This window comes from Ranitomeya variabilis, chromosome 2 (assembly GCF_051348905.1).
Source record: "Ranitomeya variabilis isolate aRanVar5 chromosome 2, aRanVar5.hap1, whole genome shotgun sequence".
NCBI lineage: Eukaryota > Metazoa > Chordata > Amphibia > Anura > Dendrobatidae > Ranitomeya > Ranitomeya variabilis.
Genome location: NC_135233.1, coordinates 357,536,115 through 357,556,001, shown reverse-complemented (window position 1 = coordinate 357,556,001; position 19,887 = coordinate 357,536,115). Strand labels below are relative to the sequence as shown.

At 47.5% G+C, this 19,887-nt stretch overlaps 1 protein-coding gene across 1 annotated transcript in view; it reads left to right on the top strand.

Annotated features, from left to right (window-relative positions):
• LOC143805897 (cytochrome P450 2G1-like) overlaps window positions 1-19,472 on the top strand; it is a 93,147-nt gene extending 73,675 nt beyond the window's left edge. The window contains exons 7-9 of the mRNA XM_077285647.1: window positions 6,558-6,745; window positions 8,231-8,372; window positions 19,276-19,472. Coding sequence (XP_077141762.1) covers window positions 6,558-6,745; window positions 8,231-8,372; window positions 19,276-19,460 — 515 coding nt within the window. The 3' untranslated portion in view covers window positions 19,461-19,472. The remainder of the gene's footprint in view (window positions 1-6,557; window positions 6,746-8,230; window positions 8,373-19,275) is intronic.
• Window positions 19,473-19,887: the final 415 nt, after the last annotated feature.

The following is a 19,887-nucleotide window of genomic DNA, read 5'->3' as shown; positions in this document are numbered from 1 at the left end:
TGAATTCGTGCAGTTTGAATTCTGGGAACTTCCGATTCCGGTATCCGATATGCGGTAAATATTGGAACTTGGTATCGGACTTCCGATACCGCAAATATCGGCCGATACCCGATACTTGAGGTATCGGAATGCTCAACACTAACTATGATCCCTTTATAGGATCATGCGAAGTGATCGGGAGTGAGATGTCACTCTTGCGCTGCAGCTGATGAATCCACAATGGTTTTCAACGGATAAAAACATATTAATTAAATAAGGTTTACAGGGTCAATGCATTTCGAGGTCACGCAGGACCTCTTCATCAGGACAGAAACCTGAAGTTTTAAGAAACACATACTACTAGATTAGGTTGGTCAGTTATTAGTTCATTAAAGTGCTTGTGCTTATCCCAATAGTGGTCACTTGCCAATAAGATGAAGTGTCAAGATTATATATGCAATGATGTTAAGCAGTTAGTAATATAATTGATTTCTATAGCACCTACACTCGACTACACTAGCTCTAAAGGAGTAGCAGGCTCATTATCAATGGCTCTGACAGAGTCTGCTTAAAGGGAATCTGTCACCACAAAAATCATATATGAGCTAAGGCCACCGGCATCAGGGGCTTATCTACAGCATTCTGTAATGCATTATGTAATGCTGTAGATAAGCCCCCGATGTAACCTGAAAGGTAAGAAAAACAGGTTATATTATACTCACCCAGGGGCAGTCCTGGTGCGGTCCGATCTGATGGGTGTCGCAGTCCGGGTCCGGCGCCTCCCATCTTCATATGATGACATCCTCTTCTTGTCTTCCTGCCACGGCACTAGCGCAGGCGTACTTTGACTGCCCTATTGAGGGCTGTCCCAAGCTAGTGTATGCTGTTAAAAGGAAGCAGCCATTAGCTTGGTCTCTGGACCACAGTATTAGCACAAACGATTTAGATTATGAAATGATGAAATGTGGCCTGGTGTCTGGCTCACACTATTAGCAGAAAGGATTTAGATTCTGAAATGTGGTCTGGTGTCTGGCCCACATTATTAGCATAAACGATTTAGATGCTGGAAGGTCGATTTCACACAAGATTTTATCTATTTGATCTATATGACTACTTGTAGCAGCAGCAGGAGCATTCTCTGTGCTGTTACACTGACAAAATGGCGTAAAAACAACATGTCTGCTTTTTAAAAGGAGCTGGACATGTGACTTTGGCAGCCAATAACAGAAGTCCTTGTGTCTGGACGTTGTGAATGGTTTCTGCAGCCTAATTTGCTGCCGGAATCTCCACACATTAAGTTAATTAAAAAAAACACAGTCCGCAGCTACTCTGAAATCTCCTCATCCCTCCCCTCATTATACAGAACCACAAAGTCCTAACAAAACCATTAATGAAAACTCCATCATTATTTGAACTTTAGCAGAATTTTGCCGATTTTGAGGATAATGTTCGGGAATCCGAACACAAATCCAAATTTGCAACATTCATGCCGTATTCAAGATTGGCAAAGTTCATTCATCTCTAGTCTTAAGAACGTCACAATGCACCTTTTTTCCAAATGTTATTGATTTGCAAAAAAAATAGAATATAGTTATCTACCCCCTTCTCATTCCTTCACCTACCTCAACTTTCTACACACATGAAATGCAGAACTCTTCCACCATAACTCTAAATTAAAAAAAATCTAAATCCATGAGATTAAAGGGAACATTTCACCCCCAAAATCGAAGGTGAGCTAAGGCCACTAGCATCAGGGGCTTATCTACAGCATTCTGTAATGCTGTAGATAAGCCCCCGATGATTCCTGAAAGATGAGAAAAAAAGAGGTTATATTATACTCACCCAGGGGCGGTCCCGGTCCGGTTCTGGTCCAATGGGCGTCGCGGTCTGGTCCGGGGCCTCCCATCTTCTTACGATGACGTCCTCTTCATATCTTCACACTGCGGCTCCGGCGCAGGCGTGCTTTGTCTGCCCTGCTGAGGGCAGAGCAAAGTACTGCAGTGCGCAGGCGCCGGGAAAGGTCATTCTGTAATGCTGTAGATAAGCCCCTTATGCTGGTGGGCTTAGCTCAACTTCGATTTTGGGGGTGACAGGTTCCCTTTAATTTCAGCAGTAGTTACACTATTAAGTCTGAACCTTTTCTGAGGTCATTCAGCAGGGAAGGATATCAAAAGTGTTTAGGAGACAGAATGCTGGCTTATTATTTAGTGACAGAGATAAGGCAGCAAACTAAATATTTGCTGCAGGCATGACACATGCACATAAAATTATGGAGCTGCAGTCACTCTGTGTCCGCATATGGTGCTTAGGTATGGAATGCCATTTGTGGACAACAGCGCAAAACAGGGGCATACTTGGAAATCAAGGTCTCATAGCAAAAGTCTTATTTGGACCAACCCTCCTCACACACCCCAAAAAATATTTGGTGGAATAGATTGGGTTATACTTCCCAGCAGGGGCGTAACTACCGCGGTCGCAGGGGTCGCAATTGCGACGGGGCCCGCAGTGCTTAGGGGCCCACCCAGTCCAGCAGACTGTGCGGGCTCCTAAGAACTCTAAGCTACAAAATGGGCCGCCGGCCCTTTAAATAATTCTTCCTTACAGGCCCTGCTGCGCGTGCACTCGCGATCACGGGTGGGACTGCACTTGTCCCGCAGCAGAGCCCCTCCACCGCAGAGAGCCGCACACCACTACTATAGCTGCCACTGCTCTGTGCGCACAGGACCTAGGATGAGGTCACAGGAGGGGAGGAGTTGGAGTCACATGATCAAGGGCTTCCGTGTAGTGCAGGACAGTAGTGCAGTGCTGTTTGTCATCATGCTGGAGGAGGGTAAGCTTTTGTGTGAGGTCAGGAGGGGTTTGGGTGGATGTAGCAGAGCAGTGTGTGTATGAGGTGTACAGAGCGGAGCCGTGTGTGTATGAGGTGTACGGAGCGGAGCCGTGTGTGTATGAGGTGTACGGAGCAGAGCTGGGTGTGCATGAGGTGTACGGAGCAGAGCCGGGTGTGTATGAGGTGTACGGAGCGGAGCCGGGTGTGTATGAGGTGTACGGAGCAGAGCCGGGTGTGTATGAGGTGTACGGAGCAGAGCCGGGTGTGCATGAGGTGTACGGAGCAGAGCCGGGTGTGTATGAGGTGTACGGAGCAGAGCCGGGTGTGTATGAGGTGTACGGAGCAGAGCCGGGTGTGCATGAGGTGTACGGAGCAGAGCCGGGTGTGCATGAGGTGTACGGAGCAGAGCTGGGTGTGTATGAGGTGTACGGAGCAGAGCCGGGTGTGTACGAGGTGTACGGAGCGGAGCCGGGTGTGTACGAGGTGTACGGAGCGGAGCCGGGTGTGTACGAGGTGTACGGAGCGGAGCCGGGTGTGTACGAGGTGTACGGAGCGGAGCCGTGTGTGTACGAGGTGTACGGAGCGGAGCCGTGTGTGTACGAGGTGTACGGAGCGGAGTCGGGGGTGTACGGAGCGGAGTCGGGTGTGTACGAGGTGTCGCATCTCTGCTTCAGGAAAATGGCCGCCGCAATCTCCATCTGCGCACGCGCGGCATCCCGCGGCCATTTTCCTGAAGCCGCGGCCAGCAGAGCGCCGCTTCTGCGCACGCGCGGCCAAAGGAAGATGGCCGCCCCCACCGATCACCAATGAAATGTCGCACATCACGCTATTTTCACTCCCCTGTGCAGTGGATTCGGGACCTTGGACATGCGCACACCACTACGCCACCACAGGAAAACTAAGCAAGATCTGGGGGAAGACACCACGCCCATCTGACCAGACCAGCCTGATTGACAGGCGAAAACGACTACTTTGGTAACGTATTTCGGCAGCATAAGTGGGGAATCGGGGTCCACAAAATACACTATTGCAATGCACAGCTCAGGCCCTATTTAACAGTATTTTTATCTCATACGGAAAAAACGGGGTGACAGGTTCCCTTTAAGAGAAAGCCAAAATAACCCCGGGACAGAAGGCGAGAGCAGGGGGGAGGTGCGGGACAGAGCCGCTTTAGGCTAGTTTCACACTAGCGTTAACTGCAATACGTCGCAAATGCGTCGTTTTGCCGAAAATACGCATCCAGCAAAAGTTCTTGCTGGATACGTTTTTTCGTCATAGACTAACATTAGCGACGCATTTGCGACGCATTGCCAAACGTCGCGTCCGTTTTGCGACGCTTGGGCGTGTGGTAGTGGACCGTCGGGAGAAAAAAAGTTTTTTGCTCCCGACGGTCCACTTTTTCCGACCGCGCATGCGCGGCCGGAACTCCGCCCCCACCTCCCCGCACTTCCCCGCACCTCACAATGGGGCAGCGGATGCGTGGGAAAAATGCATCCGCTGCCCCCGTTGTGCGGCGGAGACCACACTAGCGTCGGGAACGTCGGCCCGACGCACAGCGACGGGTTGTTCCCGACGCTAGTGTGAAACTAGCCTTAGTCAGGAGAAGCTGAGGAGCTGCAGCCGGTTTACATCAGCCACCCCTGTACCAGAGAGGAGATTGTGAGTTGTGTATATGAGCTGGTATCTCTGGTGTGTGTGTGTGTGTGTGTGTGTGTGTGTGGTATCTGTAGTGTGTGTGTGATAACTGTAGTATGTGTGTGATATCTGTAGTATGATGTGTGTGTGTGTGATATCTGTAGTGTGTGTATGTGTGTGTGTGTGTGATATCTGTAGTGTGTGTATGTGTGTGTGTGTGTGTGTGATATCTGTAGTGTGTGTGTGTGTGTGTGTTATCTGTAGTGTGTGTGTGTGTGATATCTGTAGTATGATGTGTGTGTGTGATATCTGTAGTATGTCTGTGTGTGTGTGTGATATCTGTAGTGTGTGTGTGTGATAACTGTAGTATGTGTGTGATATCTGTAATATGATGTGTGTGTGATATCTGTAGTGTGTGTAATAACTGATGTGTGTGTGTGTGATATCTGTAGTATGATGTGTGTGTGTGATATCTGTAGTGTGTGTGTGATATCTGTAGTATGTGTGTGTGTGAGGCAGCGGCGTAACTACTACGGTCGCAGCTGCAAGCGGCTCTGGCAGGTCAGGGGGCCGTGAGTCCCCTTGAGCCTGTCTCCCTTATGCTTGTGTCCCCATGTGCCAGTCTCCCTTGCCCATTAGTCCCTGTGTGTCCCCATGTGCCTGTCTCCCTTGTCCCCTTATGCTTGTGTCCCTTGTCCCCGTGTGCCAGTCTCCCTTGCCCATTAGTCCCTGTGTGTCCCCTTGAGCCTGTCTCCCTTATGCTTGTGTCCCCGTGTGCCAGTCTCCCTTGCCCATTAGTCCCTGTGTGTCCCCATGTGCCTTTCTCCTATGTCCCCTTGTGCTTGTGTCAGTCTCCTTTGTCCCCTTGTGCTTGTGTCAGTCTCCTTTGCCCACTAGTCCCTGTGTGTCAGTCTCCCTTTCCCACTTGTCCCTGTGTGTCCCCTTGTGCTTGTATCCCTTGTCCCCTTGTGTCAGTCTCTTGCTCACTAGTCCCTATGTGTCCCCTTGTGCCTGTCTCCCTTGTCCCCTTGTGCTTGTCCCTTGTCCCCGTGTGTCAGTCTCCATTGCCCACTAGTCCCCTTGTATCAGTCTCCCTTGCCCACTATTCCCCGTGTGTCAGTCTCCCTTGCCCACTAGTCCCCGTGTGCCCTTTGTGTCAGTCTCCCTTGCCCACTTGTGTCAGTCTCCCTTGCCCACTAGACCCCTTGTATCCTTCTCCCCTGCCTCCTAGCCCCCATGTGTCCCCTAGTGCCTGTCTTCCTTGCCCCCTTGTTCCCTCTCCTCTGCCCCCTCGTCACCATTTGCTCGTGTCTTTGTCACTGCCCCTGTATGGAGGGGCTGCATTATACTATACTGCAGTGTATTCTATGGGGCTTACATTGAATTTTATGGCGGGGGGGGCCCCATTTGGAAGTTCGCACCGGGGCCCATAACTTTGTAGTTACGCCACTGCTTCCCAGTCCCAACTTTTAAACAGGGAGAGTTTTATGTATTGTGGCAAGTACATAGTAATTATAACTATAGTGAATCCCCTTAGTATGCTGACCCACTAGTATACCCCTTTCATACCCTTAATTATGAAGCTCCAAAAGTGCCCCACCTTACACACAGACACTGAATGACCAACATAATGAAATACTCCCCCACAATTTCTCTTCATAACCCTGCCCCCAACACATGCACATAGTATGGTGACCATACAGTGGCTGCAACATGGTATAAAGCCCCCACAGTACCAGAAACACACTATCATGGCCCGCAAAGTCCTCCACACACAGTGTGATGCCCCCACATTTCCCTACATCCTCCCACACGTAATGTGACACACACAATATGATACACTTGCAGCACCCCATACAGTATGAGGGTCCGCATAACCTCCCCACACACAGCATGATGGCTCACACAGCTATTCACACAAAATTATGACCCTTAATTCTCCCTATACACATTATGATGGCCCCCAAAGTCACCTACACCACATCATGCCCACCATAAATACTAATATTTTAAATAAATACTATATTAGGTTGGTTTTAAATACATTATAAATATAATTATAAAATGTGTTGACTGAAAAATATGTTCTATCTCCTATTTATGCAAATTTCAGCAAAGATCCACAAAGAGATTGATAATGTAATAGGCAAAGATCGCTATCCATCAATAGAAGACAAGAGTAAAATGCCTTATACAGAAGCTGTAATCCACGAGACGCAGAGAATTGCTGATATCGCCCCTATAGGATTGCCCCATTCGGTCAGCAAGGACACAACCTTCAGAGGATATCACATTCCAAAAGTACAGTTTGTTGGTTTTCTCAACTCTTTGATCATATTTTCTAATGTTTGCTGGTTGGCATCAGGAAGATTGGTTGATGAGTGGCGCTAGTAGTGTGTTGCTACAAATTTTCAGACATAGTCATCCCCTTTATGATGTCACCCCTTACTTGTCCAATTTCCACTCATTTCATGCCACTCCCTACAACTTGGTGTCCACTTTTCTAAAAAACAGAAAAATTTCCAGGGCTTAGGAGTGTTAACTTTTTTGGGAGCTCAAGAGGTCTCCTCTTTTCTCAGTAGACTCTGTGACGTTCTGGAAGAGCTCACATGTTGCCATCTTTTAAATCTATGAACCAAGGTCAGGATTTACTTGCCTTGTCTTTCGAAACTTACAATACTCTTATTTACTGTATATAGTAACTGGACTGTATGCTTCGTGGCTAAATATATTCCCACAGAAACGTTATCTTTAAGGGACATTCCATACTGACAAAAATGTACTGGTATTCTCAATGTATAATTCTTCCTGTTAAAGAAAAGTAAATTGATATGTAAAGGATTTATCTAATTCATGGCAAACATTTAAGATTTAACTTGTGTAAATTCAGCAAAATATTGACTGCTGTTTTGATAGATTATTTTGAGATCCCAGAAGTGGTTAAAAAATAAGATTATTCACACCAGTCCTAGACCTCACCTCAACAGTCCTGCCATAGTAGCTCGCCACTTGGTCTTGCACTCATTGCCTTAAATCTTTGGATTAGTCATCAGATTGGTCTTTGGATATTACTTCCCTGATTTACATGTGGGGCACGATGGACATTATTGACGTCAATAACGTGTCGTGTCGCACAAGCAGGTACGGACTGGGGCCGAAATTAAGCCCTGGCATTTGAAATATTACCTTGGATGGAGGAAAGGAAGATTTTCTGTAAGACGAATATTTCTAATGATACCCGTGGGCTGAAGGGGCAAGTGACGGAGTCAGCAACTTTGTGTGCCATCACAACTCTTAACAGTATGGGTGTCTTGAGAACACCGATTCTGTTAACAATTTAGCAGACAAGGCAGCCCATGACCAGACAGGCCCTTCTGTTATTTGCCAGAATAGCCAGATGGCCAGTCCGGCCCTGCCCACAAGATATAGTGAAGCCATTTCAATGTCGCAAGATCCAAAGACTGAGCCGAAAAGTAAGAGGACTGAGCAGAGGACTGGTCGGGAGCTGTGGTAGCAGAACAGGTGAGAGTTGGACCGGACAGTTTAGTAATTTTAGAACCATTAACAGCCCCCCATTTACTTTTTATTTGGGCTTGGGGAGACCTGAGAGCATATTAAACATAATTTAATTTAGATTGAATCAAATCTGCTAGCCAATTTGAGTATATCTGCTCAAATGAATTTCAGGATATTTGCCTATCTCTACTCCATAGGAACAACCAGTTTCATGTCACTTTGAATACTTCTATTTTTCTAGATTTACCTGTTGGAAACATTTACTTTTAGGGAAGCTTGGTGTTTCCAGTCCTGACTTCTGTTCTGAAAGACCCCAAATATTTCAAGAACCCAGAGGAATTTGATCCTGAATGTTTTCTAAATGAGAAAGGCTGCGTTAAGAAAAGTGATGCATTGATGCCATTCTCTACAGGTAAGAGATTATTACTTGATAATAACAAAAAAGATCTGTGAACATTGGTTGAATTTATTCTTCAGTATATAAAAATATTGTGGTTGATGTATATAGGCTGGGATTAGAAAGGCCACAAAATATGACTTGGTGGATGATTGCAAGTATTCAATTACCCTGCAATATCCCCATAGGGCAGGGGTGGACAATTAATTTTCCCAAGGGGACACATGAGAGATCATGACTGTTGTGGAGGGCCAAACTAATAGCTTAAAATGAACCCCACACAGCCTCCCTATATACAGCATGAGCCCCACACAGCCTCCCTATAGATGGCATAATCCCCACACAGTGTCCCTATATACAACATGAGCCCCACACAGCCTCCCTATAGATGGCATAATCCCCACACAGCCTCCCCATATACAGCATGAGGCCCACACAGCCTCCCTATATACTGCATGAGCCCCACACAGCCTCCCCATATACAGCATGAGCCCCACACAGCCTCCCTATATACTGCATGAGGCCCACACAGCCTCCCCATGTACAGCATGAGCCACACATAGCCTCCACATGTACAGCATGAGCCCCACACTGCCTCCATATACAGCATAAGCCCCACACTGCCTCCCCATGTACAGCATGAGCCCCACACAGCTTGCCTATATACAGCATGAGCCCCACACAGCCTCTCCATGTACAGCATGAGCCCCACACTGACTCCCCATATACAGCATGAGGCCCACACAGCCTCCCCATGTACAGCATGAGCCCCACACAGCCTCTCCATGTACAGCATGAGCCCCACGCAGCCTCCCCATGTACAGCATGATCCCCATGCAGCCTCCCCATGTACAGCATGAACCACACACAGCCTCCCCTTATACAGCATGAGGCCCACACAGCACCTCATGTACAGCATGAGCCCCAAACAACCTCTCCATGTACAGCATGAGCCCCACAAAGCCTCCCATATACAGTATGAGCTGTTATGATCCTAGTGGCAAGGATCGCAAGTCGGACTAGCTAAGTAACTGAACAGTCTACTAGCTCTGGGGAAGTGGTAACTAGATTGACCGCAACCTGATCCTATCCGCAAACAACTATAGGCAGCCGTGGAACGTTACCTAAAAATCCTAGACGTCTCGTCACGGCCTGAGAAACTGACTATTCCTGGAGGGAAAGTAAGTCCTCACTTGCCTCAGTGGAATGCCCCCAAAGATATAGAATAGCCCCCCACAAATATTAACGGTGAGTTAAGGGGAAAGCACAAACGCAGAGATGAAATCAGATTTAGCAAATGAGGCCCGCTAATACTAGATAGCAGAAAATAGGAAGGAAACTGTGCGGTCAATAAAAAACCCTATTCAAAATATCCACGCAGAGATTGCTCGAGCCCCCGCACCAACTAACGGGGCGGGGGAAGCAACTCCGTACCCCAAAGCTTACCAGCAAAAAGAAATCACATGTTAGCAAGCTGGACTAGACTCATCATACACAGAAATCATATTGCAGGCAGATGAGCAAAAAATATTCAAACAGAACTTAGCTTATCCTGAAGAGGCAGAAAACGAGATAATCAGGAGTAATCAGAATAGCACTGAATACATTGACAGCCGGCAACAAGTGGAAGTGAAGCAGAGCTAAATAGGAGCCTCCCTGGTGAATAACGAGGCAGCTGATCCAGCAGACCCGCAGGATAATAAACCAAACCACCAGGGGGAGCCAAAAAACCAAAGTCACACAATACCATCTGTGACCACAAGAGGGAGCCTGAAAATGGAGTTCACAACAGTACCCCCCCCATTGAGGAGGGGTCACCGAACCCTCATCAAAACCCCCAGGGCGATCAGGGTGAGCCACATGGAAGGCACAAACCAAATCGGCCGCATGAACATCAGAGGCGACAACCCAGGAATTATCCTCCTGACCATAGCCTTTCCACTTAACCAAATACTGAAGCCTCCATCTAGAAATACGAGAATCCAAGATCTTCTCCACCACGTATTCCAATTCTCCCTCAACCAGCACAGGGGCAGGAGGCTCAACCGAAGGAACCACAGGCACCACATACCTCCGCAACAACGACCAATGGAACACATTATGAATAGCAAACGATGCCGGGAGGTCCAAATGAAATGACACAGGGTTAAGGACTTCCAAAATCTTATAAGGACCGATAAACCGAGGCTTAAACTTAGGAGAGGAGACCTTCATAGGAACAAAGCGAGAAGACAACCACACCAAATCCCCAACGCGAATTTGGGGACCCACACAGCGACGGCGGTTGGCAAAGCGCTGAGCCTTCTCTTGTGACGGCTTCAAATTGTCCACCACATGATTCCAAATCTGATGCAACCTATCCACCACAACATCCACTCCAGGACAGTCAGAAGACTCCACCTGACCCGAGGAAAAACGAGGATGAAACCCTGAATTACAAAAAAAAGGCGAAACCAAAGTAGCAGAACTAGCCCGATTATTAAGGGCAAACTCGGCCAATGGCAAAAAAGTCACCCAGTCGTCCTGATCAGCAGAAACAAAACATCTTAAATAGGTTTCCAAAGTCTGATTAGTGCGCTCGGTTTGGCCATTCGTCTGAGGATGGAAGGCCGACGAAAAAGACAAATTAATGCCCATCTTAGCACAAAAGGTCCGCCAAAATCTAGACACAAACTGGGATCCTCTGTCGGAAACAATATTTTCAGGGATCCCGTGCAAACGAACCACATTTTGAAAAAACAGAGGAACCAACTCGGAGGAGGAAGGCAACTTAGGCAAGGGCACCAAATGGACCATTTTAGAAAAACGATCACACACCACCCAAATGACCAACATTCTCTGAGAGACAGGGAGATCTGAAATAAAATCCAAGGAAATGTGCGTCCAAGGCCTCTTCGGGACAGGCAAAGGCAACAACAAGCCACTGGCACGAGAACAGCAAGGCTTAGCCAGAGCACAAATTCCACAAGACTGCACAAAGGAACGCACATCCCGCGACAAGGAAGGCCACCAGAAGGACCTAGCCACCAAATCTCTGGTACCAAAAATCCCAGGATAGCCTGCCAACACCGAAGAATGAACCTCGGAAATAACTCTGCTGGTCCATCTATCCGGGACAAACAGTCTCTCCGGTGGACAACGGTCAGGCCTATCCGCCTGAAACTCCTGCAGCACTCGTCGCAAATCTGGGGAGATGGCAGACAAAATCACCCCTTCTCTGAGGATACCAGCTGGCTCTGAATCACCAGGAGAGTCAGGCACAAAACTCCTAGAAAGAGCATCAGCCTTCATATTCTTCGAACCAGGCAGGTATGAGACCACGAAATCAAAACGAGAGAAAAGCAATGACCAACGAGCCTGTCTAGGATTCAGCCGCTTGGCCGTCTCGAGATAAATCAAATTCTTGTGATCAGTCAAGACCACCACACGATGCTTAGCTCCCTCGAGTCAATGTCGCCACTCCTCAAATGCCCACTTCATAGCCAACAACTCCCGATTACCAACATCATAATTCCGCTCGGCAGGCGAAAACTTTCTTGAAAAGAAAGCACATGGCTTCATCACAGAGCCACCAGAGCTTCTCTGTGACAAAACAGCCCCCGCTCCAATCTCAGAAGCATCAACCTCGACCTGGAAAGGAAGGGAGACGTCTGGCTGACATAAGACCGGAGCCGAAGAAAACCGGCGCTTCAGCTCCCGAAAGGCCTCCACAGGAGACCAATTAGTAACATCAGAACCCTTCTTGGTCAAATCCGTCAATGGCTTAACAACACCAGAAAAATTAGCGATGAAGCGACGGTAAAAATTAGCAAAACCCAAGAACTTCTGAAGACTCTTAACAGATGTAGGCTGAGTCCAGTCATGAATAGCCTGAACCTTGACTGGGTCCATCTCAATAGCAGAAGGAGAAAAAATGAAACCCAAAAAAGAGACCTTCTGGACTCCAAAAAGACATTTTGAGCCCTTCACAAATAAAGCATTGGCACGCAGGACCTGAAACACCATCCTGACCTGCTTAACATGGGACTCCCAATCATCCAAAAAAAACAGAATATCATCCAGATACACAATCATAAATTTATCCAGATATTCGCGGAAGATGTCGTGCATAAAGGACTGAAAGATAGAAGGAGCGTTAGAAAGTCCAAAAGGCATCACCAAGTACTCAAAATGGCCTTCGGGCGTATTAAATGCAGTTTTCCATTCATCACCCTTCTTAATACGCACAAGGTTATACGCACCACGAAGATCTATCTTGGTGAACCGACTAGACCCCCTAATGCGAGCAAACAGATCAGATAACAATGGCAAAGGATACTGAAATTTGACCGTGATTTTGTTTAGAAGGCGATAATCAATACAAGGTCTCAAGGAACCATCCTTCTTAGCCACAAAAAAGAACCCCGCACCAAGAGGGGAGGAGGAGGGGCGAATAAGTCCTTTCTCCAAAGACTCCTTTATATAACTCCGCATAGCAGCATGCTCCGGCACTGACAAATTGAAAAGTCGTCCCTTAGGAAACTTTCTACCAGGAATCTAATTTATAGCACAATCACAATCCCTATGAGGAGGTAGAGAACTGAGTTTGGGCTCATCAAATACATCCTGGTAATCTGACAAAAACACAGGGACCTCAGAAGGAGTGGATGAAGCAATTGACACCACAGGAGCGTCGCCATGAATTCCCTGACAACCCCAACTTGACACAGACATTGCTTTCCAATCCAGGACTGGATTATGAGTCTGCAACCATGGCAGGCCCAACACAACAACATCATGCAAATTATGCAATACAAGAAAGCGAATCACCTCCTGATGAACAGGAGTCATGCACATGGTCACTTGTGTCCAGTACTGAGGTTTATTCGTAGCCAATGGTGTAGCATCAATTCCCCTTAGTGGAATAGGGAACTTTAAAGGCTCCAAAACAAAACCACAGCGCCTGGCAAATGACAAATCCATCAGACTCAGGGCAGCACCTGAATCCACAAAAGCCATAACCGGGTAAGATGACAGGGAACAAATCAGGGTAACAGACAAAATAAACTTAGGCTGTAAAGTACCGATGGTGACAGATTTATCAATCATTTTTGTGCGCTTAGAGCATGCTGAGATAACATGAGCTGAGTCACCACAGTAAAAGCACAACCCATTTTGCCGTCTATAATTTTGCCGTTCACTTCTGGTCAGAATTCTATCACATTGCATAGACTCAGGTGTCTGTTCAGAAGAATCCGCCAAATGGTGCGCAGGTTTGCGCTCCCGCAAACGCCGATCAATCTGAATGGCCAGAGTCATTGACTCATTCAGACCTGCAGGCGTAGGGAACCCCACCATGACATTCTTAATGGCTTCAGAAAGACCTTTTCTGAAATTTGCAGCCAGGGCACACACATTCCATTGAGTAAGCACCGACCATTTACGAAATTTCTGGCAGTACACCTCTGCATCATCTTGCCCCTGAGAGAGGGCCAACAACGCTTTTTCAGCCTGGTTCTCAAGATTAGGTTCCTCATAGAGCAATCCAAGGGCCAGAAAAAGCGTATCCACACTGAGCAATGCAGGATCCCCTGGAGCCAATGCGAAAGCCCAATCTTGAGGATCGCCACGCAAGAAAGAAATAATAATCTTAACTTGCTGAACAGAATCCCCAGTGGAACGAGGTTTCAAAGAAAGAAACAACTTGCAATTGTTCTTAAAATTCAGGAACCTAGATCTATCTCCAGAAAACAACTCCGGAATAGGTATTCTAGGCTCTGACATAGGACTGTGCACAACAAAATCCTGAATACTTTGTACCCTTGCAGCAAGATGATCTACACTGGAGGCTAAACTCTGGATATCCATATCAGCAGCTGAACTCAGAGCCACACCAAGATTAAGAGGAGGAGAGAAGCCAGACACACAGCAGCTAGACACACGGCAGCAAAAAAAAAAAAAAAAAATATATCTCCAAGCTTCTTTTCTCCTGCTTCTGCCATGCAATTAACACTTTATAGGCCGGCTGTACTGTTATGATCCTAGTGGCAAGGATCGCAGGTCGGACTAGCTAAGTAACTGAACAGACTACTAGCTCTGGGGAAGTGGTAACTAGATTGACCGCAACCCGATCCTATCCGCAAACAACTATAGGCAGCCGTGGAACGTTACCTAAAAATCCTAGACGTCTCTTCACGGCCTGAGAAACTGACTATTCCTGGAGGGAAAGAAAGTCCTCTCTTGCCTCAGTGGAATGACCCCAAAGATATAGAATAGCCCCCCACAAATAATAACGGTGAGTTAAGGGGAAAGCACAAACGCAGAGATGAAATCAGATTTAGCAAATGAGGCCCGCTAATACTAGATAGCAGAAAATAGGAAGGGAACTGTGCGGTCAATAAAAAACCCTATTCAAAATATCCACGCAGAGATTGCTCGAGCCCCCGCACCAACTAACGGTGCGGGGGAAGCAACTCCGTACCCCAGAGCTTACCAGCAAAAAGAAATCACATATTAGCAAGCTGGACTAGACTCATCATACACAGAAATCATATTGCAGGCAGATGAGCAAAAAATATTCAAACAGAACTTAGCTTATCCTGAAGAGGCAGAAAACGAGATAATCAGGAGTAATCAGAATAGCACTGAATACATTGACAGCCGGCAACAAGTGGAAGTGAAGCAGAGCTAAATAGGAGCCTCCCTGGTGAATAACGAGGCAGCTGATCCAGCAGACCCGCAGGATAATAAACCAAACCACCAGGGGGAGCCAAAAAACCAAAGTCACACAATACCATCTGTGACCACAAGAGGGAGCCTGAAAACGGAGTTCACAACAATGAGCCCCACATAGCCTTCCCATGTACAGCATGAGCACCACAAAGCCTCCCCATGTCCAGCATGAGCCCCATGCAGCCTCCCCATGTACAGCATGAGCCCCATGCAGCCTCCCCATGTACAGCATGAGCCCCACATAGCCTCCCCATGTATGGCATGAGCCCCACAAAGCCTCCCCATGTACAGTATGAGCCACACATAGCCTCCCCATGTACAGCATGAGCCCCACAAAGCCTCCCCATGTACAGCATGAGCCCACCAAAGCCTCCCCATACACTGCATGAGGCCCAACACAGCCTCCTCAAACTGCATGAGCACCACACAACCTACTTATATACATCATGAGCCCCACAGTTTCTCCACATACTGAATGTGGCCCCACACAGCCTCCCATATACTGCATGATGCCTCCACAGCTTCCCCATAAACTGATTGAGCCCCCACACAGCCTCCCCATATATTGCATGACAGTATACAGCCTTCCCATAGCCTCACCATGTTCAGCATGTCACCTCCATAGCCACCCCATGTGCAGCATGATACCCCATAGCCTCCTAATGTGCAACATGACACACCCATAGCCTCCCTGTGCAGCATGACACCCCATAGCCTCCCCATGTGCTGCATGTCACCCCCATAGAATCCCGTTGTTCACCCCCACAGAATCCCCGTGTTCACCTCATTGAATCCCCATGTTTACCCCATAGAATCCCCATGTTCACCCCATAGAATCCCCATGTTCACCCAATAGCATCCCCATGTTCACCCCATAGCTTCCCCATGTTCACCCCATAGAATCCCCATGTTCACCCCAGTAGCATCCCCATGTTCACCACCATAGAATCCCCATGTTCACCAATAGAATCTCCATTTTCTCCCCCATAGAATCCCCATGTTCACCCCCATAGAATCCCCATGTTCACCCCAGTAGCATCCCCATATTCACCACCATAGAATCCCCATGTTCACCCCCATAGAATCCCCATTTTCTCCCCCATAGAATCCCCATGTTTACCCCATAGAATCCCCATGTTCACCCCCATAGAATCCTCATGTTCACCCCCATAGATGCCCCATGTTCACCCTATAGTATCCCCATGTTCATCCCATAGAATCCCCATGTTCACCCCATAGAATCCCCATGTTCACCCCAGTAGCATCCCCATGTTCACCACCATAGAATCCCCATGTTCACCAATAGAATCCCCATTTTCTCCCCCATAGAATCCCAATGTTCACCCCCATAGAATCCCCATGTTCACCCCATAAAATCCCCATGTTCACCCCATAGATTCCCCATGCTCTCTCCCATAGAATCCCCATGTTCACCCCATAGGATCCCCATGTTCACCTCCATAGAATCCCTATGTTCACCCCCATAGAATCCCTATGTTTATCCCATAGAATCCCCATGTTCATACACATTGTGTTGCTGCGGTTGCACCGTACGCAGTGAAGTGGCCGTGACCCACAAAGTTCAAACACAAAAGTCTCTTTAATGTGTTACTTCACAGGTGCATAGCACTTTATAGTAGATGACATCAATAGTTCAATACACACAGTTGCATCTCGTCTCAGTGCCCATTTCATAACACTACACATCATATGGCTTTAGATTGCAGTCCCTAAACAGGCCAGACCTTCCAGTATCTGTGGGGCGACCGCACGCCATATTACAGTCTCCAAACACAGCTTCACATGTTGCAGACACTACACATGCCAGTCCTCCTCTGATTTGTTCCCGTGGGTGTCCTGCACCACTGTATCACAGAATCTTTACTCACACAGTCATACACAGCCCAGGATATCTTCTGGATAACAGCCAGGCACCATATCCACCTGTTTCTAATCTTTTCACATGCCAGTCCTCTTTTGGGCACTGGATATCCACCTCTGGTTCACCTCCGAGCACAGGACTGTCCACTTACTACTCTTTCAGGCACAGGACATCCACCTCCAGCACCTCCGGGCATAGGAATGTCCACATTCGAGACCAGTTACCATGGACGACCTGCATCGCTGTGTATGCTGCGAGTGCCAGACTATTCAGCTGCCATAGCTTCTGGCTCCTCTGGCCTGTGCTGCTTCACACACACAGCCAGTGCAATGCAGGCCTCTGCTCTGCACAAGAGCACAAACCAGACTGACACTGACGTTGCACCTGACACCTGACACACCCATACCCCTTACTGCAGAGTTTTTAACAAACAAACCTGTGGCTTTCAGCCACATGGAAAACCCAGACCAGAAATCCGTGACTGCCATGCACACCTATGGACTTCATCTGTCTTCATGCACAACCTGGAGAGAACACACAGCGACCCCTACCCGTGAGGATGAACACTTGTTACCCCTTATGGGCACGAGACAGGACATCTGTATGACTCTTTGACATCCCCACACAAAACAACATTTTCAGTCTCTCTTGCCAACACCTCTAGGGGGAACCTATCGGGATTACAATCTGACCCTAATTTGGCGACCCCTATGGCAGGTACCTCAACATTTTCGGATTCTACCCCCGGCACAGCACATAAGCACATTCTCTGCTGCTTCCACTGCAGCCCCTACTGCTGCAGAACCTCTTGCTGCAACTGCAGCTCCTCCGCAACGCAGACATCATGGACCCGCCGATTCACAGTAAATCTTTGTAACCCCACCGAGTTACTGCTATTAGTCTTCAACCCACTGAGCCACAGCAAACTGCCTTGAAAATTTTTTTACAGCAGATTGCACAATGCTATGCAGCATGCTTTGGGATATGCCTCAGTTCACACTGCCCGCATTCTCCACCATATATAATGCTGCGGTAGCACCATACGCAGTAAAGAGGTGGTGAACCACAAAGTTTAAACACAAAAGTCTCTTTAATATGATACTTCACACATAAAGGTGCATAGCACTTTATAGTACATGAAATCAATAGTTCAATACAGACAGTTGCATCCCGTCTTAGTGCCCGTTTCGTAGCACTACACATCATACAGCTTTAGATTGCAGTCCCTAAACAGGCCAGACCTCTCCTTGTCCAGTATCTGTGGGGCGACTGCACGCCATATTACAGTCTCCAAATACAGCTTCACATGTTGCAGACACTACACACGCCAGTCGTAATCTGACTAGTTCCCATGGGTGTCCTGCACCACTGTATCATAGACTCTTTACTCACAGCCATACACAGCCTAGGATATCCCCCGGATAGCAGCCGGGCACCGGACGGGCATAGGACTGTCCACATCCAACTCTTTCAGGCACATGACATCCACCTTCGGTTCACGTCTGGACACAGGACTGTCCACATCTGACTCTTTCAGGCACAGGACTGTCTGCATCCGAGACCAGTTACCATGGATGACTTGCATCGCTGTGTACGCTGCGGGTACCAGGCTATTCAGCTTTCATATCTGCTGGCTCCATTGGCTTAGGATGCTTCCCACACACAGCCACCGATCTGCAGGCCTCTGCTCTGCACAAGAGCACACACCAGACTGACACTGACGTTGCACCTGACACCTGACACACCCATACCCCTTACTGCAGGGTTTTTAACAAACAAACCTGTGGCTTTCAGCAACATGGAAAACCCAGAATGGAAATCCGTGACTGCCATGCACACCTATGGACTTCATCTGTTTTCATGCACAACCTGGGGAGAACACACAGCGACCCATACCTGTGACACGAGTCACTGCCTCACAACATGAAAAAAAGCATACTCACCTCAGACCAGTTCCCAGGCACCCTGCTTCTGTTGCTGTCTCCGATGAACTGACTCTCCGGCGGTACACAGCTGACGCGATGATATAATGTAATCGCATCAGCTGTTTTACACACTGATTGGTGGAGGAAGTGGCCCCTCCACCACCAATGCTAACTGCGGGAGACAGCGAGTGAGCGGGCAACCATGGTGCGGACAGCGGACGTCAGGTTTTCAGCCCCATGGCTGTCTTAGTCCACTGGCCGGACTGAGACAGACAGAGGGCCAGATGTGGCCTGCAGGCCGCACTTTGCCCAGGTCTGCCATAGGGTATATTAAGTATTACGCAGTGGTGAATAAAATCAATCTTGACTTCTTATTTTCTATGCTTGTTCTGTTTCTCAGGCAAACGCTTGTGTTTGGGAGAAGGCCTGGCTCGCATGGAGCTCTTCCTCTTTCTTACCAACATACTGCAGAAGTTCACCTTGGAGCCCACTGTAGACAGAAAAAATCTGAGCATTAGACCTTTGCCCAACACCAATGCTTCAAGACCTCAGTCCTACCATATGAATGTCGTCCCTCGTTTCTGAGCTGAAGATCAACTTTTGAGAATTCTAGACTTTCTAGAATTTACTAAATATAAAGACTTCTCTAATAAATTATGCAATACAAATAAACAATATAATGGCTTTTCGGAAAAAAATATATTTTTCTATTTTATTTTTAGCATTGTTATGCCCGTATGAACAATCTCTATACATTGTGATTTTCAACATATGGAATCAGTTTATGTTAATAAAAACATTGTGACATGTCTCTAGTCTTATATTATTGTGTGTTTTTTTGAGTCTTGTATGATAATTGGTTCCTGATATGATGGAGCTGCATAACATAGGTTCATATCTCATCTGGCGGTTCTGGCTAGAGCTTTGATTTTTTTGTCCCAGCAGATAACTTTACAGTCAACTGGCTCTGCCAGGTGTCACTAGTGTCCAGTAAGTGCTATTAATTTCTTTA